The 24,600-nt window shown below is 45.8% G+C and overlaps 4 protein-coding genes across 10 annotated transcripts; 1 reads left to right on the top strand and 3 right to left on the bottom strand.

The window, feature by feature from the left end:
* The first annotated feature begins 575 nt into the window (after positions 1 to 575).
* gja4 (gap junction protein alpha 4) lies at positions 576 to 6,720 on the top strand. 2 transcript variants are annotated; one of them, XR_003890210.1, is made up of 3 exons: positions 577 to 783; positions 2,213 to 4,089; positions 6,257 to 6,720. XR_003890210.1 is itself a non-coding variant. In XM_011609057.2 (2 exons), exon 2 carries the CDS (start codon positions 2,222 to 2,224, stop codon positions 3,338 to 3,340), a length of 1,119 nt encoding a protein of 372 aa, XP_011607359.2. In that variant the 5' UTR covers positions 576 to 896; positions 2,213 to 2,221; the 3' UTR covers positions 3,341 to 4,653. The 2 variants fall into 2 exon arrangements, 1 of the variants encoding a protein (XP_011607359.2); XM_011609057.2 differs by lacking the exon at positions 6,257 to 6,720 and having other exon boundaries at positions 576 to 896; positions 2,213 to 4,653.
* Positions 6,721 to 7,493: 773 nt separating this feature from the next.
* On the bottom strand, positions 7,494 to 8,840 carry smim12 (small integral membrane protein 12). 2 transcript variants are annotated; one of them, XM_011609059.2, is made up of 3 exons: positions 8,689 to 8,798; positions 8,556 to 8,608; positions 7,494 to 8,208 (listed from the first exon to the last, which is right to left on the bottom strand). In XM_011609059.2, the coding sequence occupies exon 3, from the start codon at positions 8,192 to 8,194 to the stop codon at positions 7,922 to 7,924; it is 273 nt and encodes a 90-aa protein (XP_011607361.1). In that variant the 5' UTR covers positions 8,195 to 8,208; positions 8,556 to 8,608; positions 8,689 to 8,798; the 3' UTR covers positions 7,494 to 7,921. The 2 variants fall into 2 exon arrangements, with proteins under 2 accessions (XP_011607361.1, XP_011607360.1); XM_011609058.2 differs by lacking the exon at positions 8,556 to 8,608 and having other exon boundaries at positions 8,689 to 8,840.
* A 1,860-nt stretch (positions 8,841 to 10,700) lies between these two features.
* Positions 10,701 to 13,594, bottom strand: pef1 (penta-EF-hand domain containing 1). Its single transcript, XM_003969033.3, has 5 exons — positions 13,445 to 13,594; positions 12,732 to 12,957; positions 11,841 to 11,996; positions 11,430 to 11,573; positions 10,701 to 11,346 (listed from the first exon to the last, which is right to left on the bottom strand). The coding sequence occupies exons 1-5, from the start codon at positions 13,460 to 13,462 to the stop codon at positions 11,117 to 11,119; spliced, it is 774 nt and encodes a 257-aa protein (XP_003969082.2). The 5' UTR covers positions 13,463 to 13,594; the 3' UTR covers positions 10,701 to 11,116.
* A 218-nt stretch (positions 13,595 to 13,812) lies between these two features.
* Positions 13,813 to 18,270, bottom strand: gjb9b (gap junction protein beta 9b). Of its 5 annotated transcripts, none has more exons than XM_011609063.2 (4): positions 16,852 to 18,270; positions 15,524 to 16,629; positions 14,829 to 15,298; positions 13,813 to 14,670 (listed from the first exon to the last, which is right to left on the bottom strand). In XM_011609063.2, exons 3-4 carry the CDS (start codon positions 15,216 to 15,218, stop codon positions 14,239 to 14,241), a joined length of 822 nt encoding a protein of 273 aa, XP_011607365.1. In that variant the 5' UTR covers positions 15,219 to 15,298; positions 15,524 to 16,629; positions 16,852 to 18,270; the 3' UTR covers positions 13,813 to 14,238. The 5 variants fall into 5 exon arrangements, with proteins under 5 accessions (XP_011607365.1, XP_029701258.1, XP_029701257.1 ...); XM_029845398.1 differs by having other exon boundaries at positions 15,524 to 17,057; positions 17,864 to 18,270; XM_029845397.1 differs by having other exon boundaries at positions 16,446 to 18,270.
* Between the last annotated feature and the right edge of the window lie 6,330 nt (positions 18,271 to 24,600).

Here is a 24,600-nt window from a genome sequence, read left to right as displayed (position 1 = left end):
ACCTCACTTTTAAATAATAATAATAATCCAGCAGTCCTCCTTTAATGTGTCCCACAGTTACATTAAAGGCTGGTGACGAGGTGTTCAAATAATTGTGTGACAAATAATTTCACCAGGTTTTGGAGGAGATATGACATTGGAGAGTCGAATTAGCCAATTTTCAACACAAACACAGGCCGTTTGGGGCAGTTCCAGTCCTTCATCGTGCGTCATTGTGCAGAAACAAGGTGACTGGCGCCATTTGGTGGCATAATGGAAAATTACAGTGTGTGTGGCAGCGTTATTAGATAAATCCCTTAATAAAACACCAAAAGATAAAGTTAAGATTAATGCTGGATCCTTATCAGGAGCAGATATAAACACGATCCTGGTATGTTTTATATGCATGTATATATTTATACTGGCTAATTTAATTGAAGTTCCACCCAACTTTTAACTTTTTGACACAAACTTTCCTCTAATTTGGATTCTATTTTACAAGAAAAGATGAGCCTTATCGGAAAGAATCAAAGTGTTAAGTTCAGTCGGACCCGAGCGCAGATCAGTAAAACACCGAGTCCAACCGTCCCATTTCCTGGAAGAGGTTCCTGAGGGAGTAACCGGCAAAGGAGGCATGGGAAAGTTCCCCCCCGTTTTTCCGATGACACGGACGCTTTTTAAAGGAGCGCGGAGCCGCGACAGGAGCTTTTTTGGAAGCAGCGGAGAGCGCAGAGAAGAGCGGGAGCCTGAGTGTTGAGGGCCAGGAGCCAAAGAGGAGAAAACGCGGCTTCACGAGAGAGACAAGTGAGAAACCAATAACTTTGGGGGACAATATCAAATGAGACCGAGTTAAATCTGATTTAACATCCCCTTATCCATCCGCCTTTCTATGAGGAGTCGGAAAAACTTGCCAGCGGGTAAATTACGCCTTTCCCAATCATTCATAATCGTTATTATTTTTATTTTCAAAATGATAACATTTAAATATGGTTTTCAAAGGACGTTGAGCAAGTGGTGTGGGTAGTAAATGTCTACACTTGAATCTTGACTCTAAGATGCTTCTGTCCTGCTGCGAGAAAGATGATTAAAAAAAGTTGGATTTTATTTTCCAAGACACTTTTTAGACATATTGGGAAGCTGTGAGTGGACCAGCTGAGTCTCATCCTGTCAGAAGAGAGTGTGTTTTTATTGACAGGAAGCGTGTTTTTCTTCTCAGGGGAGAAGAGATAACAGACGCGGAAGGGTCTAAACATACAGTGTCGCAGCGGGGGTCCCAGGTCAATCCACAGGATGTTTATTCAGAGGCATGTGTGTGTGACAATCCACGTACACGAGTGCTCTGCAGTCATTGTGTCATTTAGCAGCAACAACTTCCATCAATACTGCGATGGAAATGAACCTTTGTGGGGATCAGCGCAGCTTTGATTCACAAGTCCAACCAAAATAAGGGCGTGTATGAAGCTTTAAGTGGGGCTTGTATTGGGAACTCTTTCCAGTCATTTTAAATGGACCTTTGGCACCACTTGTTTTTGCTTCAGTACAGTACCGGGGTCCTGCTTTTACGACCCTGGGATGAAAAGTTGGAAGCGTGAGCTCATGGAAGCTCTAATAGAAGGTCGTTAGCCAGGCGTAGTTTAGTAGAAGAGCGCCATTCAGCCCGGGAAGGTCGGAGTCCCTTACCTCATTTCCAGAAGTCACCGCACACTTCTGCGTCAGGCTGGCGTGAGCACGCTTGAGAAATAAAGGACTCAATTAGGTGCTAAGTGGTACTTTTGGGCTAGTCTGCTGAGCTGTGGAGCAGCAAATGAAAGTGTGAATATGACCTGCGTCACCACTGGGCCTTCAAATGGGGAGAATGGGGGTCCAGGCACCCGGTGCGGCAGGTCCCGCTTTCCCTGAGAGACTTGCACAAAACTTTACGCTCCTGTCCCGAACAGCATGAGCTCTCAACCGAGCAGCTGGTGTTTGATTTTTCAGAAATAGAAACCGGGTTTGGAGCAGGATCGTGGAGAATCAGCCGTCCTGTCACAAAAACTTCTGTCAACTGAGATCATTTTAACAACCATAAACGAAAACATGATTATTTTTTTTTGCCAGAATGCCACATGCTTTGTGGGTTATTTGGTTTGTCATCATCTGATCATCTTCCCTTGGTTGCCACCAATACCAGATAAGAAATTGTGAAGTGAAGGACGGGATGGGAAGAGGAATAATGTCGGAATTATCTTTTTAGGTGACAAGGATGTCAAGAGGTGATTGGTCCTTCCTGGAGAACCTGCTGGAGGAGGGCCAGGAGTACTCTACGGGCATCGGCCGCGTATGGCTCACGGTGCTCTTCCTGTTTCGCATGCTCGTGCTGGGGGCATCGGCAGAGTCCGCCTGGGATGACGAGCAAGCCAATTTCATCTGCAACACGCATCAGCCCGGCTGCACCAACGTGTGCTACGACAAAGCCTTCCCCATCTCCCACTTCCGCTACTTTGTCCTCCAGATCATCTTTGTTTCCACGCCGACCATCTTCTACTTCGGATACGTCGCTTTGCGGGTCAGGAAGATCAATAAAGACGTGGAGGGCAGCTCTGATGAAGGTCAGAGAGGAGGGATGGCGAAGGAGACGGACAGTAACTCTGCAACGAAACGCAGCTCAGAGAAGAAACTAGAGGAAGTGAGGAAAAGCAGAAAAGCTGATAAGGAACTTCCTGAGGCACCTAAGCTGAAAGGCAGACTGCTGTGTGCGTACACCCTCAGCATCCTCTTAAAGGTCCTCCTAGAAGGTGGCTTCATGACAGGCCTGTATTTCCTGTACAACGGCTTCTACATCGCAGCAAAGTTCGAGTGTCAAAGGAACCCTTGTCCCCACACGGTGGACTGCTTCGTCTCGCGGCCCACGGAGAAGACCATCTTTGTGTTATACACTCAGGTCATCTCTGGCGTCTCCCTGCTCCTCAACCTGGTGGAGCTCCTCCACCTTCTGCAGCTAGCCGTCGCTCACCGGCTGGAGAAAAGCCACGGTCACCGCGGCGTCTACCTGCCTCCCGCTGAGCAGGCGACCGTGGAGGCCGCGCGAATCCAAATGGAGGTGTTACAGTCCAGTAAAGCAGGGAGCAACGGCGACCTTCCAACCCGGCATGAGGTCGGGCGTCACACCAATCCCTGCGAGAGTTCCGGGGAACCAGGGATCGAGGTGAACAGGGGACCCGGAGAGCCTGGGGACGACCTCCTCCCTAGTTATGTGACTTGCGTTGAAGCCACGAGGGCTATGCTTTCACCCAGAGTCCATTATAAGAAGAACACAGTCCAGAGTCCGAAAAGCACCAAGGCAGCTCAGAAAGGACATTCAAAACAGAAACATTATGTATGACGCCCTCACATGAGGTCGTGCATCGTTGCGCTTTTTATAGATACTGTCCTGCGCATGATGGCTGATGATCAGGACCACGGGGAGAGGGCCTAGATGAGGTGGAAAAACAACTATTACGCTGTGAACCCCAGCGTCTTCGTGAGAGGGCCGCATTCAGAGCGAGATGGAGCCGATAAAATGGCCGTTCTAAATGAAACACCCCCCAAGGGCTTAAGCAATGAGACTCTACTATGAGATAAGACAGTCATGAGACGGCTCTACGTTACATTTGAGTGTTTCCTGCACCGAATATGGTAGAAATAAATTTAAAAGGCACTGAATCCAGGATGTGAGAGAGAAGGCAACAGAGCCGCATTTAAGCATATTCCTCTGAGATTTGCACTGTTACCCGTGGAGCTCTTTTCACCCCCCCACTCTCCCCGGGCCGTTCGCACACTGCGGAATGTTCTGGTCTCAGGGTCCTGCTCAGCTCCCAAGAGGATAATGGCTGCATGGATGCAGGCATGCATTCACACACACACACACACACACACACGTTGCTCACTTCCCCCTTTCACCCAGTGAGTCTTCGTCATTGGAGTCGGGGCGGTGTGTGTGTGTGTGGGGAGGGGGGGTCATTGACTGGAAAGGAGAAGGGGAGGCAAACCATGAACATCCTGGGATTGAAATGGGGAGAGGAGAGCTGCAAAGGGGACTGGGGGCAACGCGTGCAGCGATGCGCCGGTGAACACCGCGTCGGGCTGAAAGTGGTACGAAAACAGAACTGTATTTAATTCTAAGTACTTTAAAGACATGCCAGTGCTGATATTTATTATTTTATGTAAAATAAATCCAGTAATAACGTTAAAATCATCTCCTGAACTGTGGATTTTTCACACTACGCCACACGGAGGCGATTAAACCAGATGGTTAAATGCGCCCTCGGCATGCATCACATCTGGGTCCAACCATGCACTGTTGCAACATGGAGGCAGGGACTCACTCAGGAATACAGAATAAAGGAAGGAGGGGAGGTGATGAGGCTCTCAGGGCATCGAGAACATCACCTCCTGTGGAGAGAATGAAGGAAAATAACTGTTGATGGTGGTTCTGGAACCTCCTGGTCTGTCTGTATAGGAACTAAAATGAAAGGTTTACATGGAACTGTTCCTGCTGTTTCAACTGTATTCAAATGCTTTTAACTCCTATGAAAACCTGCTTCCAAATCTGCGGAGCTGGTTGATGTTTATTCACCGAATCTTTGTCGTGACAGTGATTTTCCAACTGCTGAAATTAGTGGTCTCAGAGGAAAATAAAAAAAAATAGACTTTGAAGTAATTCTATTTATTGCCTGCTATTTAAAAATGAAAACCCAGCCCTCAGAAGTGGGGCACAGTCATTATTTGTTGGTGAATAAAACCCTCTGTGGGCCTCAAAGAGGACAGGGCAGATATTTAGGAGAGAACAAACCAAACAGAGCGTGCTGTAGTCTAACTTGGCTGGCATTCCTGTGCACTATTGTAGTCTGGAGCAGGAATGCGATCTGTCGATCTGCGTGTTGAAAACAAAAAACAAAAACAGAACGGAACGGAACAGAACGCTCGGGGTCGGGTGACCCTCTGCCTCCTGAAACAGAGCTGTTGACGGATGCACGGAGTTCCATCCATCTTCCTTATAGGTGATCAGGGGATGGCTCATTCTTTCCAGGGAGTAAACTCACACCCTTGGCTCAGTGAAGCAGGATAACACTAGGGCACCACACACACACACACACACCTTTAAGCACGATCCAGACTATTTCCCATCTCAATGCAATCAATGCAAACACACACTGTGTTCAGAGGAGGTTCCAATCCAGGTTCAACAATGGGGGACTTTGTTTGGGGTTGAGCCATTCAAAGAAAATTCTGTGTGGGAGTCATCCGGCGGGAAGACCCCAATCTGCGAGACGGGTCACCTTTTACGGGATCAGCTGCCAGTCTGCCGGCACTTCCTGACTTTGTCAGAGTCAGAGCTGATGCATTTCCTCAGTCTGGTGGTGAAGCCACCGTGGTGAGGATCGCACGGAAAGAGGGGCGGCCCCTGTGCACACAAGCACAGCAGCACACCAATACACGTTCTGTCAACTGGAGCGGAACTACAGGGCACTTTCATGTTTGGAAAGGTACAGGGTTAGAATGCAAAAAGGCCCGACGGAGGGCACTTATCGTGATTTGTGAAGGCAGGGGTGTCACATTGTGTCACCTGGAAGGGCACTCTGAAGGACTTTCATAGGGGATTTTGGAGGGAATTTACCTGCTTGAAAGGATGCCATCGGGCATTTTATGTTCCCTCAGAGTGATCGGAGTTATTCACTGCAATGGGCGTTCTATAGTTGATCACCTCTTGTCGAGCTAGAAGGACATGTCATCGCGCTTAAATGCTGCTTTAGCATATTCCGGCATTTCAGAGGGCATCCCAGAGTGCAGCTAATTGTGTTTGGTTCCCAGGAACAAGCGTTCAATAGTATTTTCACAGCGTCTCGCCCTCAGACACACTTAGAACTGCAAACTACAAAGTAAATGAGGCTTGTCAGTATTAGAAAACTGAACATGTGACACACCAGGAGGAGCGTTTCAGTGAAAGTGGGCTGTTGTGTGTGAAAGTCATCCAGTTGTCAGATCTGTGATTCAACTTACATAATAACCTACAGCGTTCACACACACAATGCCAACACACGACTCAGTGTCCACAACAATGTCATGTTGTACTCCAAGTCCTCATTGTGGCCACCAAACGGAGTTAAGCCGGTCCTAAATTTAAACCCAGGACAGGGAGTGGGTCCGTATCTGTTTCCTGTTCCAGTATTGTTTCTCCTCAGAGACTTGTGTTTTGAGATTGTTCACCCAGACAATGGTGCCGTGGTGGGCATTGTTCATTGTATTTCTTTTTTTCCAGGCTGTGCTGCACTTGTGATGACTTACCCCATCAAACAAGAGCGCCGGTGCTGGAACTGTAGCCGGGAGAGGGTAAAGCGAGGGACTGCTGAGCTCATCCCCGGTGGGATTTCTTCTTTTCTATCTGGATGTGGTGTCTAATGGAGGCTGCAGCGCCGTGATTCACAGAGCATCATTGCTGTTTTACCATAAAAATGCATCATTTTCTTAAAAGAAGAGAACAGGATGATCTTTGAACTCAGAAATCACTTCTTAGCCAATGTCTTTAGATGTTGATACGCAGCCTGATCAGTTGTGTGGTGCACCTCCGCGTTGCTGCATTCGGTGTCCAGTGGCTCAATTGCGGATGTGGTGCCCTTCAAACAGGCAGGCGGCTCCATTGTTCCCACGGCAGAGACAGCACTGTCTCCAGCCCGTCCACTCAGGATGTGGGACTGGACCTATGTAACAGTAAAAAAAAAAAAAGGAACAACCTTCATGGCGCACGCCCATTATCCCCAATCGACCAAAGAGAACAATCGAGCACCTCCTCACATCCCCCTGCTTTCCCAGGAGCCTCACTGATCCGTTCCCACAGTGGTGTCCAGATCTGAGACGGTGGGCCATTGTTAGACCTGTCCTCTGATTGCTCCCTGGGGGATGCACTCAAACACCTCAATACTCTCTCGCTCTTGCAACATGTCTCTCTATCCCCATATCAGTGGAAGATCCAGCACCTTGGAGTAATTGCTTGGGGTCATTGGAGCAGATCGGACCCGTCCGCTGATAGAGATCCTGAGAAGGGAGTCAGAGATGAAGACCGCTGATAGCCCAATTAACCGTGACGCTTCGGTGCCAATGTAAATCCAGCTCTTGTAAACTTTTCCACATTTTACAAACTAGTGTGTAATGGGGCAGAACGTATCCCAGCTCATTAGGATTGTTTTGATCCATCTGGAGAATTTAGGAGAGTATCCATTACTGGATTCTTCTTGAAACCTGTTTTCTTAATGACACCTGAAAAGTTTAAACTATAAACTCAATTTTTTAATGACTGTTTTCATTTAGCACAAGAGTTCACGGGAGTGTCCAGAGGTTAAACTCCAAATGATGAATGAGCCGAGAGTTCATTGTCCACTGGCGATTACCTTGAAGCTTATTTCCTTCTCAAAGCTGAATGAGCAGTCATTACTTCCTTCCTTTTCTCTGTCCTTGGCAGCAGTATTGTCTTTAAAATGGGAAAGCATTGAGTCAAGATGGCTGCATAAAATTATTTTTTTTAATTGACAATTCCAGTAACACAATTCAAATGTGCAGCATGCAAACAATTGAGCCACAAATGTGTGTCGATATTTGCCAGTTTTACCAACAGATGTTAACAGATTGGAGATCTACACAATTTATATTAAGGTGTGTGTGTGTGTTTGTGTCTGTGCGCAAGCACGGTGCTTTGGTGTCATTGGTCAAACAGGACTCACAATATCAAGGAACAAATCAAAGGAGCACATTGCACAGATGCTACGTGCACTTTAATAGCTATCCTAGCTTGAACACGGGTGTAACACAGACACACACACATGCTTCTACGTGGTCCAGGGGTGACAGCGTACGGCTGGGTGGTGTTTGGTGTTCACATTTGCCCAATGGCGTCACTCCAGCTGAAGAAGTGTCTCCGGGCAGCGCAACATTAGTTTCTTTCAGAGCGGTTCCTGTTCAGGGCCGCTTTGGGGGTGAACTCAAGTTTTTCTTTCAGGCTAAGCACCTGGGTGCCGTCCATGCCTGCTTGCTCCTCCAGTTTCCTGTCTTCCCGTCGCTCCAGAATGCTTATCTCTTCCCGAGCTTTAGGAGTCCCCCGGACAAACCACTCCAGGTGATAGCCCACTGCTCCCACCACAAAGGCCACTGGGAAGGTGACATACGGGGCATAGGTCCTCAATGCCGTAAAAAGCACTGGCCACATGGCTACACGGCACTCTGGCTCAAAAGGAAACGAATAAAACAGTAAGTAAGTAACTTTCATTTACATACAAAAGCAGGGGTGGGGATTTAGTATCCCTGCCACATCTTAACTGCCATACAAATTGTAAGAAAAGAAAATAGATGCAACAGAGTAACAGGTTGCTGCAGGAACTGTTTCAGTAATTGAATTTGTGTGGCTGCATTATGGTTTGTTCAGGTTGCCATTTTCCTGGCAAGCTTTCCCAAATCCAACGTATCATTACGATGTAGGAATTACGTATAAAGTAAGTCAAAGTCTCAATGACATCAGTATTGTTACCTAACCAGGCAGCCACTCTATTAAAGTCATTGACAAAACAGACCTCAGGCTGCTTTACGGCAATTCGAGAATCAACCCCAGGTCAACAGCCAAGCACTGAGATGAGATTAAACACAAGAGCCGAGCCTGATGAGACTTAAATAAAGTGTTTGTGTATTTCATGAGGCATTACTCACCTTCAGTGTTAGAGCTCTCAGTGCCCCATACGGTCCCGGAAGAAAATCGGTTCCATGCCACTTCTACGCATGCGTCAGACTGTGCGAATATGTTTTACGACACCACACGCCATGCGCGACAGATTTCACGACAGCGTAAACGTTACGCCGTAAAGTAAGACTGATGGATACAAGTATGCTTTCCGCTGCTCTTCTGCGGTAAAAAGAGTCTAATAAATGTGTATGTGTTGGTTAGTATATCAATGCTTTATTTTTAGAACACTGATATTAATAACTAATACTAGTGATGGAGAAACCGGAAGCTTTCCTTTCAACCATTTGATAGTTCAATGTGTCGACACCTGGTGGTCAACCTGTAAAATAGCAGTTGCACTGCATGATTAAGGAAAACTATATTTATGCATTTCAACTTTTCCATCAATGGGATACATGAATAAATGACTCCAGGTTTTCAAAGGATTTAAATAAAAAACTGTAGCCCCTTTTAATTTTTGTATTTTCTGATTTTTTTTATTCTCACCTGCCCCCTCATAAAACTGAATAGGAAATATGAATGATTAATGATGCACTCTCGCGCTTCAACTTGCTAGTGTAATTTCATTGGTTAAAAGGTCTCATCTGCTGTGACCAAAACGTTTTAGCGGTTCATTACTGCCACCCTGTGGCAAAATAAGATACTGCTTCGAGATAAGGGAACGTCCTTTGTAATATTGGAAAATCATGTATGTACTGGATTTCTCTTATTCACTCATAAAATAAAGACTTCATGTGGAAACAAAACATGTTAATGGTTATTTGCCAAACTGGCAAATATGAATACAACTAAATTAACACATCACACCGGTGCGCGTAGGTGCATGAATGTACAGGTTTTTATTAATATGCAACTTTTAGTCCTTTCCTGCAGGATTATCTCTATATGAGCAACACTGATGGCATCCATGCTGAAAACCGTCTTCTGATGGAATAAACAAGATGTGTCGACAGATTTATCGACAACCCTTAAAATAAAATGCAAGTGCAGATATTTTTGGATTTTTTTGACACAAATGGGGACACTTTGAGATGATGGATATAAAGTGTTTGCGAAGATTTTCTTTTGTTTCCCATAAATTTCCATCACAGAGTGGAAGCTATAAATTGCAGAGTCGACCAGGGGAGAAGATAAATAATCTCTTTGCTAAGTGCAACTTTCTGCATGATTGATGACTCCTATATTTAAGCTTGGGGGCCTGAAAGTTTTCCATAAAACTATCCAAAAGCAAGGCAGAAGTGATCTACGGCAACTGGAATGCAGCCTGTCATAACGCGATGGCCAGTTTGGTCCCATCGGTGGCGGTGATTTGTGCAGAGATGGAAAAAATGAAACAGACAAAAACTGAAGTGCATCCAAATTTTTGTGATCATTACTTCAAAACGTCTCCCGAAATGATGGCGACCAACAAAAGTCTGCGTGGGCGATTGTGTTTCAAGCTTCAAAAGGATTTTTAGGCAGTTCCTGGTTCTCTGCGAGCCGTCAGCTCAAAGCCAGAGCTGGTGCTTAATCAGGGCTGTCAGATAATATGGGAACAACTAATTCCACGTGGAGAAATAACACCACCACAGCCAGTTGTCCTTAACCAGCTATTGAAATAGGCAAGAATGTTTCATCGTCACACGCTGAAGAAATGCGATTTAGAACTTTGGCAGCCAAGATAAAGCCTCGTGATCAACCCGGTCCCACTGTGAGGCGTAACAGAAGTGATCTATATGTTCAAGTTAACTGATGTCAAGCATGGTCAGGAGGGGCTAAATGAGTTTATCTGTTGAAAATTGCGTGACTACATCATGAGACTGGACTCTTCAGGCTCAGTTAAGCTGGGAGAATGTGGAGGAGGCTGGCTCAACCGAGCATTAAGATGTATGGTGATTAAGAGTGAGTGGAAGGACTGAAGAGAAAGAACAACTGGGGAAGGAGAAAGGCCCCAGATGTTAAAAAAAAAACCAACAAAAGGCACAACAAAAGGCAAAGCTTTTTTCTATTTTTTATTGCAGGCTATCTGTCGCCTCACTTTCAAGGCTAAGAAAGCCATGGAGAAACATGGCACTGGTGTTACTGGACAATGGGAAGGAGAAAAGTTTGGCATTTTGTTTACTGGCCACACAATAAAAAGTCTATTTTTGGCCGATAACAGAAGCCTTCAATCAGTGCGAAAGAAGATTCTGATCAGGGAATGTTGGGTGCTAAAATGTGGAGTTCAGGTTGACATTTGTTGAATTAACCTCGGAATTCTGTTCAAATCAGCACTGTGCCGTTGTTATTGAACCACGCTGATCGATACTGAAGGATCCTCCCTGTCCAACTGACCTTTTGAAGAACAGTTCATGGTGGAAAACTGCAAAACCCAACATGCACATGGAATGAAACAGCCTGTCCATGGAGGGAGGCTCACATGAGCCTGGTGACGGCCCCAGACAGGAAATCCTCGTAGCTGACGCGGATGTTGCCAGACATCGCCGTGTCCCTCTCCCTGAAGAACTGCGTGGTGGACTGGAGCTGCGTGCACACCTGAATGAAGCGGTCCAGCTGCATGCCGGGGCGTCCGCCTCGGACGGCGAAGCGCTGCACCAGCGTCTGAGAAAACTGGGGGCTGAGGTTGTAGCCCATGTGAGCGAGAGCTGAGGACGGGAGACGGAGAGGCAGGAGTGGAGACTGAACTGCCAACACGCAACTGTCGACAGTCTCGCTGGCGGGGACATACCTTGCTGCAGCTCCACGGCACTGATGGAACCCGAGTGGTCGCGGTCGTACTGCTGAAACAGCGCTCTCCACCTCTGCATGAAGTCCCACAGCGCCGAGAAGCCAAACACGTCGATTCTGCCCGTCCGCGTCTTGTCAAACATGTCTGAGGAAGACGTGGGAGAGGAAGAACATTCAGCTCGCCCGCGCCTTGGACAACGGGGGACAGACGGTGCGTCCGTCACGCGCTGAAGTCACGCGCTTTGGATTGTGGCAGGGACACGTGAGTCAAGTGGAATGTGCAGAACAAGACAAATTACAATATCTGGAGGTCCAACTTTCCTTTCCTTTCCTTTCCTTTCCTTTCCTTTCCTTTCCTTTCCTTTCCTTTCCTTTCCTTTCCTTTCCTTCCTAACAACACGGCGCCACTCACTGATCATCATGAGGCAGGTCTCGTCGTTGAACGACGACCAGTTGGAGTTGACGAGCGCCTGCTTCAGCTCCTTCAGGTTGATGAAGCCGCTGTGGTCTGAGTCGACGGTCTGGAACCACTGGTGGGCCTCGGGGTTAACGCCGGGGGGGACGTGACCTACAATGGATGGAATTAAAGATGATCAAGTCACATGGGATGATTTTGCTGCATCCGACCTCTTAGAAAGTGAGAAAGCCACATTTGGTATTCTGAAAGAGCTCTCCCGGAAATTCATGTATATATACGTGGCATTTGCTTTGGGTTAGAGGTCACAGCAGTGTCAAAGCTGGGGGGGGAATTCACCCAAGAAAGCCTGGAGAGCCCTCTACTTGCATGTAAGATGGGGAAACTAGTACCAGAAAATAAAATATGGCAGGAGAAGAAGGTAGGAGAGGAGAGGAGAAGAGAGGATGGGCTGATTGTCAGAAAAATGAATGGTGGGATAGGGACAGGAGACACTTTAGGCCAAACCTTGATGGATTCTGTCCCTGTGGGAGACTGCAGGCAACATAAGCTATCAGGGTCTGACTTGGGCTTAGCTGTTAGAAGAAACATCTCACACACACACACACACACACACACACACCCATCTGTCTCACACTCTGTTTACCCCTCACTCAGTATTACCCAGCTCATCACTCCAGTCGTGTAATCCTGCTGAGGGACACAAACTGAAGCCCATCTCAACATGACTGTCAGGGAACGCGAGTCATTTTCTATCCATCATTGCACCGCAGACTGAGAGGGAATGGAGGAGGGGAGGAAAAAGGACAACAGGAACCTTTCTACAGTCTCCTCGCATGACCTCCAGGGAGCTGCAGCTTCCTCAGCTGCTCCCCAGCCCGTAGTTACCTGCAGGGGTGTGGTGTCCATAGTATCCTCCCTGAGGCTGGCCCCCGTAGCCCCCGTAAGGCCCAGCCGGAGGCCCTCTGGGGCCAGGAGCGTACGGCCCTCCCTGACCCGGTGCTCCATATGGCCCCGCTGATGGTTGTCCTGCATATGGAGCCGAAGGGTGACGTCCATAGGGGTTGTTACCCCCGTACGGAGCCCCTGGTGGTTGCTGTCCTCCTGGATAACCCTGTTAAGAAGTAAAATTCGATTATATGCGTTTACCCTACATGTATGCAATTGCAAATGCAGTCAAGCACGCCAGACTGTCCTTTTCCTCTTTCTCGATGCCGTATAAATACATTTACTTTACTTATATTACATCTCAATACGTTTGGCGTACTTTTAACTTGTTTTCTTTTTTTTTTTTTTTTTAAAAAGCCGGACGCTCTTCTTAATATTAAACGCCATTTCTCTACAGTTTTGTGTAATTCTTAACGCACTTAAAATAATTATAGCGTTTGTAAGCTTCACTTTTAAACAGGCTAAAAGAAACGCAGCTACATGTACCGTTGGAAAGGAACAGTTTAGCCCACTGGTAACAAAACGCTCCTGTGACACCCTCTCTATGATATAATAACACAAACCACTACTTTATACGGAACCAAGGGAACAAGAACAGGACAACAAAAGTCCAACTATATCAAACGACGCTCTAGTTAACGTTGTCGAAATACCTGGCCGTAGAAACTCATATTTGACACGGTGCACTTCCTCGAGCTTAGCCGGAGTCGAGGCGGGTGCGGTGCTGATCTCTGCCCAGCTATTGGAGCATTTCCGGGTCCGTCAAACCGCACCGCGTTCCTGGCTTCTGATTGGATGGCAGGTCACGGAAAGGAAAAGGCGGTGACGTCATGAAAATACGTAACGGCTGAATCACGGCTCGCGTCAGCTCCAGGCCACGCCCACGGACTTTCCCGTCCCTTAAGTGATTTTTTGGGCCAACAAAGGCACCACTAAAGTTCTGGGATGTAGCGAAACCTACAGAATGTTCTGATTGTAAAATGTAATGTTATTTTTGTACACAGAAAAACGAACCCACAACTATTTTAAACGTGTTTAGTACTTAAAATATAAAATATACAGAAAATATATTACTGCATGCATGCAATTATATTTTTGTATTTTAAATAAAACGTATAAGCTGTAACAATTAACAAAAAGTTGAAAACCTCAACAACAACTCCTAATAAGAACTCTGTGACCTAGTTTTTCCTTGTTGTCATTAGAAAACAGTGCAAAATGTCCAGGATCTTCTCGTTTTACGTGAAGGAGAACAAAAGAAAAACATCCCAGCAATGCAAATATAGAAATGGACATTCATGCATAAGCAATTGCTTTCTCTTCAGCTTGAATGATAATAAAACGTTAAAAGCCGTTTAGATCTAAAATCATTGCCTCCTCAGCTGAGTTCATGGAGCAGTTTTCCACAGTCTGGTGAGCACATACATCTCTTTGTTCGGTTTCTCCACTATGCTGCGATCTTTTGTTTCTCAGGTGGCCGCTTCTCTTCGGTGAGGTCCTGGACAGAGGCGGTTGGATCCACCCTGATCGATGATTTGGACCTCAGCTCGGACCTTGGTGCTGCCAGAGGGGCCATCTCGTGACTCTCGGCGAACAACCTTCTCTCCACCTCGTTCCTTCGCTTAATGAGTTTGTGAACGCGCTTGCAGATGAGGTAGATCATCTCACAGAGGCACATCAGGATGCAGACGGCAGAAGAGATCACCATGAAGAGGGTGAAGATCTTCTTCTCAGTGGGCCGCGAGATGAAGCAGTCCACTGTGTTGGGGCACGGCTCCAGGGAGCACTTAGAGAGGCGGGGCATGTCATAACCGTCGTAGACGTGATAGAGGATGTACAGGAAACCAGCGTCAAAGCCGGCCTTGAAAATCAGACTCGCCTAGAAGAAAATACATGTTACTGTCATTAAATTAGGGGATAAAACTAAAATCTGCTTTGGCTGATCCTCTGACTTGATTTTGACACAAACCCATTTGAGTTTGAGTGATTGTCCCTAACAATCTTTCAAAGAGAGCATTTTTTTTCTTCTGTTCTTACCAGGTAGGTCCACCACAACCCTCCACGCTTCTTTCCAGGATTGGCGTACAGGTGTTTCCCGTGGTGCGAGGTGGTGTACTGGGAGTCTTTCTTCTCCCGATACTTGACGTGGCCCACCACCATCAGCGACGGGCAAGTGACGAAAATGAGCTGCAGGGCCCACAGGCGGATGTGTGAGATGGGGAAGATGCTGTCGTAGCACACGTTGTTGCAGCCCGGCTGGGCCGTGTTGCAGACAAAGTCCTTGCTGTCGTCGCCCCACACCCGCTGAGCCGCAACCACAAACACCATCACTCGGAAAACGAAGACCATGGACAGCCAGACGCGTCCGAACACGGTGGAGTACTTGTTGACCCCGCTGATCAGGGCCTCCAGTGCAGACCAGTTCATCCCTGCTGCACTTATTCACAGGTGGAGGAACTGAAGAAACTCTTTGGTTATAGGAAGGTTCCTGATGATCTCACCCTGAACTATAAAAGAACAATATCAAAATGGTGAGTTTCACAGAGAATTCTTTCAAAATTAACCAACACTTTAGTAGATTCGATTGTTTTAAAGGATTTATTTTCTCATATGGATCTTGAGCAAAATCCCTTGTTTATAGAAGAAAATGGTGCACTTTAACATCAATATTGGGATTTTGTTGCTCAGATTAGCCAAGTCAACTCCAGAGTATTAGCAACTATAATACTAACCTAACTTTAGCCTTCTTAAGAGTGCTATCCAAATCATGGAGGCAGTTTCCCTCTTCACAGAGCAAGAAGCTCCTGGTTTCATCCCAAACTAAAGTTTAACTTAATGCGCTGCAAAAATCACAGTGTGTGACACAGTTAACAGTGACAGCGGCGGCGGTGGTTATTCAGGGATAGCGATTTCAAAGGTTTATGTCTTACATAACCACAACTCATTAGGTCTGATTAACTATCAGAATAGAAGTCATTGGTGGCTTTATTTGGTCTTGATTAATAGAACAAAAGGCTAGTTTTTCAAAGCTTGAAAAGTTAGACAAACAATGCTAACCAATTGGTTGAGAGGACATTAAACAAGCAGACCATAGTTTCCCACAGACAGTGCATCGCAGCGGCTCCGTATTGACACTCAGAGGCACTGACTCATTATAGATCAATGAATGAGTCATGATCAAAGAGTCCCGCACTGAAAAGACAAACCGACACCCGCAGCTCCATTAATCAGCTGTTTGAACAGCGCGTCTGATCCAACAGCCGCAGCCGTCTCTCTAATCTACAAAGAACCGGAGGGATTTGCGTTTGTCATCATTCTGTGGGACCCCATTTGCTCCGGGAGAGAGGAAGGAGAGGTTGGGTGGAATTTTTGTGTATGGGGATGAGGATTTAACTGTGTTCTCATTTGTGTTCTTCCAGGGATGTGCTGGTGGCCACCTTTCCAGTCCTTCACAAGTTGTTGTGAACATATTTTAGATCTGTTGAGCATGCGATCCAGACTCCAGACAAGCCTCTCTAATCGCTCTGATAGCAACACAACCATGTCGATACTATTGTGCTATTGCAAACCATTAACCAGTATTCTGCTCGTGTTGTACATCAAGTGATGACACCTGATGCTAAAATGTGTTAGCGCATTGATTGACCTCCATACCGAGCAAACAGTCTCAGCGTTGTAATTTAACACGCTGGAACTTTGCTTAATTAGAAGTTTAGACATCTCCTCTGGGCTTCCACTTTTTCTCATGCTGCAGCTTCTCCTCTTCAGTCGAGAACACACGGAATTGTCAGCATCTGCGACCAGTAGCAGCTCTGCAGATCGTGGTGGGTTCATTTTGCTGCGTTAAAGTTGAAGAACAGAATATATGTTTTTTTTTTTTAAAAAAAAAAAGCTATTTAATAACTGTTCCTCTCTTTGAAGGCTTGACAGAATGATTTGCTGCACTCATTTTAAAATCGCCCCCAAACATTCCCTAATTCCATCTCATTTGGCGACCCATGTGATATCCCTATGTCCCACTGTAAGTTAAATTAAGAAGGGAAAAAGAAAGTACGTTTACATTTGGTTCGTGGTGAATAGCCTGAGAGGGAACAAGTTTGATTCCAGCGTTGCTGTTCATGGCTCCGTCGCAGAAATGTCCCGTCGAACGTCTAATGTCTCGTCTTTGAAATCCAGAAGCACTTTCCTCCACCATTTCGGCATCAGCGTACCCTTATTAAGCTGTCAAAGCAGTCTCTGTTTCCGCACTCCAGCAGCCATCGCTGACTATTAGAGAGCGTGGAGCATAAAAGGAGGCGACTCAATAAGTGCCAACAGTGTAGCAGAGCAGCGAAAATAGACATTTCCATCAATACGTCATCTCATCCGAGTGGATAAAACTATTTAATTACCCAGAAATGCGAAGTCTTAAAAGGCGTACAGTGCTTATTGTGTCTGAATCCGGTCTAGTCATCTCTTAGCAGTGTTTTTTACCCCCTCAGCTTTATTTCATGTATTCATTCTGTCTATTTGCACATCTGCACAATGCAAATTTACACAGCTCACCACGCAGGTTGAATTAAAAACACCCACACCCAAAGACTTTCCAAAGATCTCTCTCTCGATCGGTGATATGACAAGGTTCCCATTAAATCCCAAAGTTCAATCCAGGTCTTTGCGTCTGGTTTCCGAAGCCCCTCATGCGAATGGTTCCCGGCTGACACCTGCTCGACAGGTTCAGCTGCTTCTGAATTCTTCTCTGTCTGAATGCGTCAAGTCTCATGCTAACAACATGGGTTCAAAGCTCTTTTGTGATCCCTCTTAGGAAAAATAAATAATTTACCTGGTTCTCTGGTCCCTGGTTTGATTGAATTGATATCTCCTACTGGCCTTCAGCTACAGTACTTAAAGTGAGGCAGGTTTTCTACACACTTTTCTCCACCTACCTTTACAAAAGCTGTGCAAAGCGCTCCACAACGTGAAGCATTCTGAGCCTTTTAACTGCCCTGTTCTGTTACTCTTAAATCTCTAAAGATCCACCAGGTGTTAACTCCCCTTTCTTCAGATGAAATGATTCAGAACAAAGATTTTACCTCGAGCCTCGTCTCCCTCAACAGGAGGACGTATCCTGGGTGACCTTGTGACGATGGTACCTGTCGGATTCTAACCTGAGTTGTGTTCTGTTTTAAGGTACGCAGCAATGGGATGGTGGGTGGAGTATCACAAACACCAAACACACACGCGCGTGCGCACATGTGCACGGAACTTGCTTTGGGGCTATTTGTAGACAGAGAAAAAGAAACACATGATAGCATCAACTGTCAGTCTGATGTGAGAATGAAAGACACTGTGATAAGGATGCTTAGTGTTTGTGTGTGTGTGTGTGTGAAGTTAAACTTTCATGATCAAAACGGAAGAATGAAAACACACGTATTAGCTACCCCACTTAGCAAAGCTAAAGTTGTTGAAAGTCTACAATGTATATTGCTGTTTATTAAATTTCATTTTATTTACATTTACTTTTAATTGTTAATTTTTCCCAATAGTCTTTCTTATAACGCCTTTAAATTTCTTATAACTGGGACTGGAGTTCCACAACAGGCAGCATGGAGGCAAACAAAAGAAGTGCCAGTCAGAATATAGTGTGCAAGCAGGCCGAGCCCAGGCGGTGGCGGCCTAACGATGCGATGACGTCAGTTTGAGGGAGTGAACGACGGTTGGCAGGATTAAAGAGGAGAATAAAGAGTTTTGGGAGGAAGGGTAAAAGTACCAGACATTTACAGTAACTGTAGCCTTTCTGTTTCTGTATGACGCAGAATGCAAATGAAGCTATTTTACTGTTCCCGTCTGCACCACATATGATCTGTTAAACAGAGACCAAAACCGTAAATTCCAGAGCAGGGAGGGAATCCTGAAGAATCAACTGGTTTGCTTACAATGGGTCTTGCACTGATCTCTCTTTCTCTCTCCCTCCCCGTCCCCTGCTCCCTCTCTCTCTCTCTCTCTCTCACACACACACACACACTTTTTACTTGCACTGACTTCAACAAACGTGCCCAGAAGAAGCAGGAAGACTTTGCTTCCCTGAATGAAATAAGGGAGTCAGCCAGCTGACGTACATACAAGGTTCATTTGAGGCGTGCCAACGTCCTGCTGCTCAACCTTGAAACTTTATACGTTCAAAAACAGGTTCTTCTCAGATGAATCCTGTTTGCACATGATAGCAGCCAGGCTCAGAAACGTCTCGATTTATCAGGCTGGTCAGGATGCAGTCCGCTCCAGGCTGTAAGAGACGTTACAGTAGGATGTATTTTCAGCAGACGGGAGCGATGGCAGACAGAAAGATGAATGTCTTTCTGTTCAGGAATATGTTGTGTTCTCCTCTGGCCTCTAGAGAATGCTGATGCTCCATGCTTTCATTCTGAGAGGACGCACGGCCAACTGGTGCTTACAACAGTCCGCTGGAGTAAATCAGAAAAGTTGATAGTTGTAATTAGCATTTATGAATAAATGCGATAAACATGAGCGTTTTGTTTTGATGAAACGGGTTCACAGTTACTTTTATGACCTTTGTGTGTTTACTTTCCCTCGTGTTCAGTGTCCCTGTGTCTCGTTAACCTCTCTTGACCCCTGATTGCCCTGATATCTGCCCTGATACCTGTGTCTCCGTCCCTCTCACCTGGGCCTCCAGGTTATATCCTTTATGGATATAACCCCGACTCGGCTTCGCGCCTCCCTGATGGTCCCAGTATCATCGGTTTGTGGATTACTGCCCCCCATTCATCTAGATTTTGTCCCGGTTTTTTTCTTCCATCTCTTCCAAAACTGTAAGTCAAATAAAAGCTTCAACACACTATCCCAGCGCTCCTCCGCCTTCCCCACATCCACCCGTCTTTACCCACAGATCTGTCTTGTCACTGTGGTGGGGGGGGTTACCGAACCAGACCTTCTTGCGCTGTATGTTGTGACAGCGGCGGCGGACGTTGTCTGGCCCCCCTCCCTCGGACTGTTCTCTCTGCTTTATTGGCTCCCTGTTTCTGTCTCTCACACTGACTCTTTAAGAAGTTTTAACATAAAAATGCTTGATGGGGAAAAACTGAAAAGTGAAACTGATCTCCAGGGAGGGGGCTGGAAGGATTGTAGCAAATCAAACAGCTGTTAGCTGAAACCGGATTACATTGCTTTAATGTAACACGTGACCACCTGCTGAGATATTAATGAGGACCATGATTCTAATATAGCTTTTTCTTGTTTTTCTCTGTGCGACCCCAGACTTTCGTCCCGGGATTGTTTGCTTCTCCTCCATTTCGGACAGCTTCCTTATTTTGGACGTGCCAGCTGTTGCTTAACTTCGATGCTGGAGTTTTTCAAGCAATCTCTGAGCTAACTCTGCGTCTGTCCAAATCCTCTTTCCAGAGTTTTTGGCACACTGAGGCGTGACAGACTTATTTTGTCAGGTTTGCGCTTTTGTCCACAAGCACAAATTGCCAGAGCTGCCATCATAAGAAAAAAAAAAACCCAGCCCAAGTCTAACTACCACCTGCAGCCTGAACTGATGTGTATGTAGACGAGGATGATCTGTTCTGCAAATAAATACTAATAAACATATGTATAGACAGCCATGGAGCGTGTTATCCTTGACACAGGCTGTCAAGTACAACTGTTGCGCAGGCTAATTTCACATTCACGTCCTCTTCTGTCAAAAATCACATCTCCAACCTTGTTAATGCGCCCATATGGCGTTTACGTGCTTCAATATATCCCACCAAAACAAGCAGCTGACGTGTACCGGTACATGTATCGGCGATGTGTGAAATCACAACGTCCTTGTTAGCAACTCCAATGACTAGTCCTAGCAGTTCACATGTGATTTCACAGTGTTCACACTGTGAAAGTGAAAGTAACTTCGACATTCCAGGTGACCTCGCGCCACTCGCAGATAGGGAATCTAGCTAGGATCAGGGCTGTTGGAATCATTTACTGTACAACTTGCTATTGCAGTTGGCTGATGTGGGTGGACCACAACAACGGTCACTAAGGTCCAGCTGCAGGCAAGAGGCAGGGATCAGGTGGGGGTTAAACAACTCTGGCGGAGGCTCCTGGAGGCTGATGACTTACAGTATTATGCATTAATGGATTAGTGGTATTAGTTTTTCATCTATAAGAAAATGAGACTAAAGCTGCTCTTCTGGGATTCAGTTCTGTGCACCAATTTGCATTTCCACCACCCTGATGTGTAAACAAATGTAATTTGAGAAATATGGGTTCATAAAATAGGTTAGTAAAACTTTAATTGCCAAGTATTTTTGCAAAATCGGGACTAATGAATCGTTGAAGGAGCACAGAACTAGTTACATGAGGCAAAAGGCATGAAAATTCAACAAGAATAAAAGTTTAGATTTTGACAAAGGGCACATTGGGTCTCAGAGTTTCCTGCAAAACAAGCAACTTTTGATGGTGCTAAATGTACATTTACAGTTGCAGAAACTTCACATCCTTGGACTTGTCAAGTCCAAAAGATCATAAAGGGCCCCAACAAAGAGCACTGAGAAGACCCTCAGGGGCCACCAGTGGAAGAGTGACCAGCAGAACAATGCAGCAGCAGAGAGGGGGGGGTTGTGTGTGTGTGTGTGTGTGTGTGTGTGTGTGTGTGTGTGTGTGTGTGTGTGTGCGTGTGAAGTTAAACTTTCATGATCAAAATGGAAGAATGAAAACACACATATTAGCTACCCCACTTAGCAAAGCTAAAGTTGTTGAAAGTTGTCTACAATGTATATTGCTGTTTTTTAAATTTCATTTTATTTATAATTACTTTTAATTGTTACTTTTCCCCAATAGTCTTTCTTATAACGCCTTTAAATTTCTTATAACTGGGACTGGAGTTCCACAACAGGAAGCATGGAGGCAAACAAAAGAAGTGCCAATCAGAATATAGTGTGCAAGCAGGCCGAGCCCAGCCGGTGGCGGCCTAACGATGCGATGACGTGTCAGTTTGAGGAAGTGAACGACGGTTGGCAGGATTAAAGAGGAGAATAAAGAGTTTTGGGAAGAAGGGTAAAAGTACCAGACAATTACAGTAACTGTAGCCTTTCTGTTTCTGTATGACGCAGAATGCAAATGAAGCTATTTTACTGTTCCCATTCCAGAGCAAGGAGGGAATCCTGGAATCAACTGGTTTCTTTACAATGGGTCTTGCAGTGATCTCTCTCTCTCTCTCCCTCCCCCTCCCTGTTTGACATGCAGATGCTCAAAGGAAAAACTCAAAGCAATATAAACCCCAGGCATAAAATAACACATGATAATAGCCCCAAAAGCAGCTCTGTGGAGAGAACTTTGCTGTGAGAAGAAACACAATTAAAAGTAGGGCAGCTAGAGGAGGAACTCTAGGATGAAAGCGAATGCTGGGGAGGAGACGGGAGTCGGTTAGTCAACTCGGGTTTAAACTCAGATTTTCTCAGATTTTAACACAGCTACACCAGCATGATGACAATGAAGCCTTCTCATGTCAGCGTTTCTAAATGAACATAAAGTACAGCGGAGTACAGCTGAGGCAGAGAGGTTTACAACCTGCTTTGTAATCGTGTATCCTGTCTGTTAAAAGGTCAACAGACTGTCAAGATTGTTACAAGTCATCTGCTGTGGACCCTGAAAGTCATAACAGAGCGTTCGGCAGCTGTTGAGCTATTATTGTCCACACTCCGTAACCAAGAAGCCAGTATTCTGATCCCACAACAATCACTTAACCCCCACAGATTAATAGGGATGAGTCACGACACCCACCAGCCACATGTTTCAGCACCACACCGAACATGTCTGATTGTCTAAAAGCGTGTTATTTGGCCCCTGAAGTGCGTTGAATCATCCCTAAAGGAGGGCGAATATGAATGTGTCCACTCTGATGCTGTGAGCCCCCGAAGGGTCCTGCTCGGGGTCCAAAGTAGTTCATTTTGAGGGATCCACATTCGAGGCAGGTTGTGGGTGCCGTTAATGCTTCCTGTTAGCCTCTAAATCAACATATTGTATGAAAAAATCATGCTATCCATGCCAGTTATTGTTCATTATAGAAATAATGTATACCTCCTGGGGGGGTGCATGGTCAGTGGGCAGCTGTTTGTCTGTTAGCATCAACCTCTAATGGCGGTGGCCTTTGCAATGACATTGTCAGTGGAAATGGGTGATTATGCTGTCCCCTGTGTTATGTATTAGTCATACTGGGAGAGCTAGCGAGCTCGCCGTCTGCTCTAGTGCGAAGATGAAATTGATTGGTGAGGGAAAGGAGTTTTGGAGTCGTACCAATCTGTAGGAAATGTATTAATATAGATGGCAAAAACTGGTTTGGATGTTCCCCCTTCGACGAGACTGCATATTAAAGCTACGCCGGCCACCCGAATTTATGGCAGGTTCCCGAAAAACAGGGCGGGAATGACTCACTGCGGCCGTTGGACTGTTGGAGGTGTTGGCGGCTTGAGTCATGAGCTCGACCTTTTCAGCGTGACGGGTGTAGCCAAAAAAAGGATCTATTCCTGTGCATTAATCTAACATTGGAGTTCAAATCTATACTTTGACTCCTGTTGGCAGTTAAGATAATGACACAGAACGTTGGATTCTGATGTGTTCCTGAGTATTTTGGCTTCCTTCCATCTGATCACACGATTTCAACTGATAGACACAGGAGAAGCTAAACTCGAACTGCATGTGAACGCCAGGCTTTGATTTTCACCGTTCGCTTCCACAGGACCGTCAATCTCCTTCACCTGACACGTGGCGATTTCCGTATGGATTTATGCGTGTCTGCATAAATTACGGTTGATTACACAAGCTGGAGGAGTTGTTGGTGTAATGGATATTGATTGTCAACTTTTAGAGGTGGAGGTCAAGTGTGTTGAGGTAACTCTTGAGCATCGGCTGTTGCTGAGTAAAGATTTTCGGTCTGTTGTGACGTAACTCGATGTTCCGTGATTGGCTGGGAAGTTCAGGCCTCAACTGTTACCATCACTTGCCCGACGAAGCTCCACCTTGCATTTGTGTGTGAAGGCAACTCTAACAGATGCCAAACGGTGACTTCCTCTTCGGGATATTTTATGGTGTCCATTTTGTGTAAAGCTCGGTGCCCAAAAGCCCCCATTCACACGTTCACGTCCAGCGTGCCTGCAGAGGGTGGGGGTGACAGAGAAGGAGCCCTTGTCTCCCGTCCAACTTTTTTCCAGCCAAAGAATCTATGATGGCCCGGCAACAATTGAGTTACAATCATTTAGTGCTTTTCCGATATGCTTTGATGCCCTCGACTTCCAGACAAGGCTGGGCAGGGAGGAGGAGGGGGGGTGGGAATTGAATTAACTTAAGTCACCGAGGGAGAATGGCACCTGAGAGCTTTGGTTATTCAATAAACCACCTTTCGTTCACTTGTCCGGTTCCTTTGCTGTGTCTCATCATTTCTCTTAGCTCATTTCCCTCCCGCGTCCATGTACCTGCTGTTTAAAAGGGTTCTTGTTTGAATAGATACAATATAAAATCACTTGAGTTATTTACTCCACATCACTGAATTCTGTTTTGTTGCAGTCTCACAGACCTTGACAGTGTGGTGTTCAGCAGCTGAATACAAATAAAAACCCTTCTGAATAAACCGTCTTAAAGGGTGAAAACTGCTTTTGAATTTCAGTTAATTACTTTTCCCTATTAAATCTGTTTTTTTTCTTTTTTTTTTTTTTTTTTAGTGATGTCCTCTTTTTAGCTTCTGTGACAAAGTGGGGCCAGATTGGAATTAAATTTCTTGTTAAACTAGACAAATTTACGCTTCAGCATGTGCATGGAACCACATCAGGGACAAACG

Source organism: Takifugu rubripes, chromosome 12 (genome assembly GCF_901000725.2).
Source record: "Takifugu rubripes chromosome 12, fTakRub1.2, whole genome shotgun sequence".
Lineage (NCBI taxonomy): Eukaryota > Metazoa > Chordata > Actinopteri > Tetraodontiformes > Tetraodontidae > Takifugu > Takifugu rubripes.
This window is presented reverse-complemented; position numbering and strand designations above follow the sequence as displayed.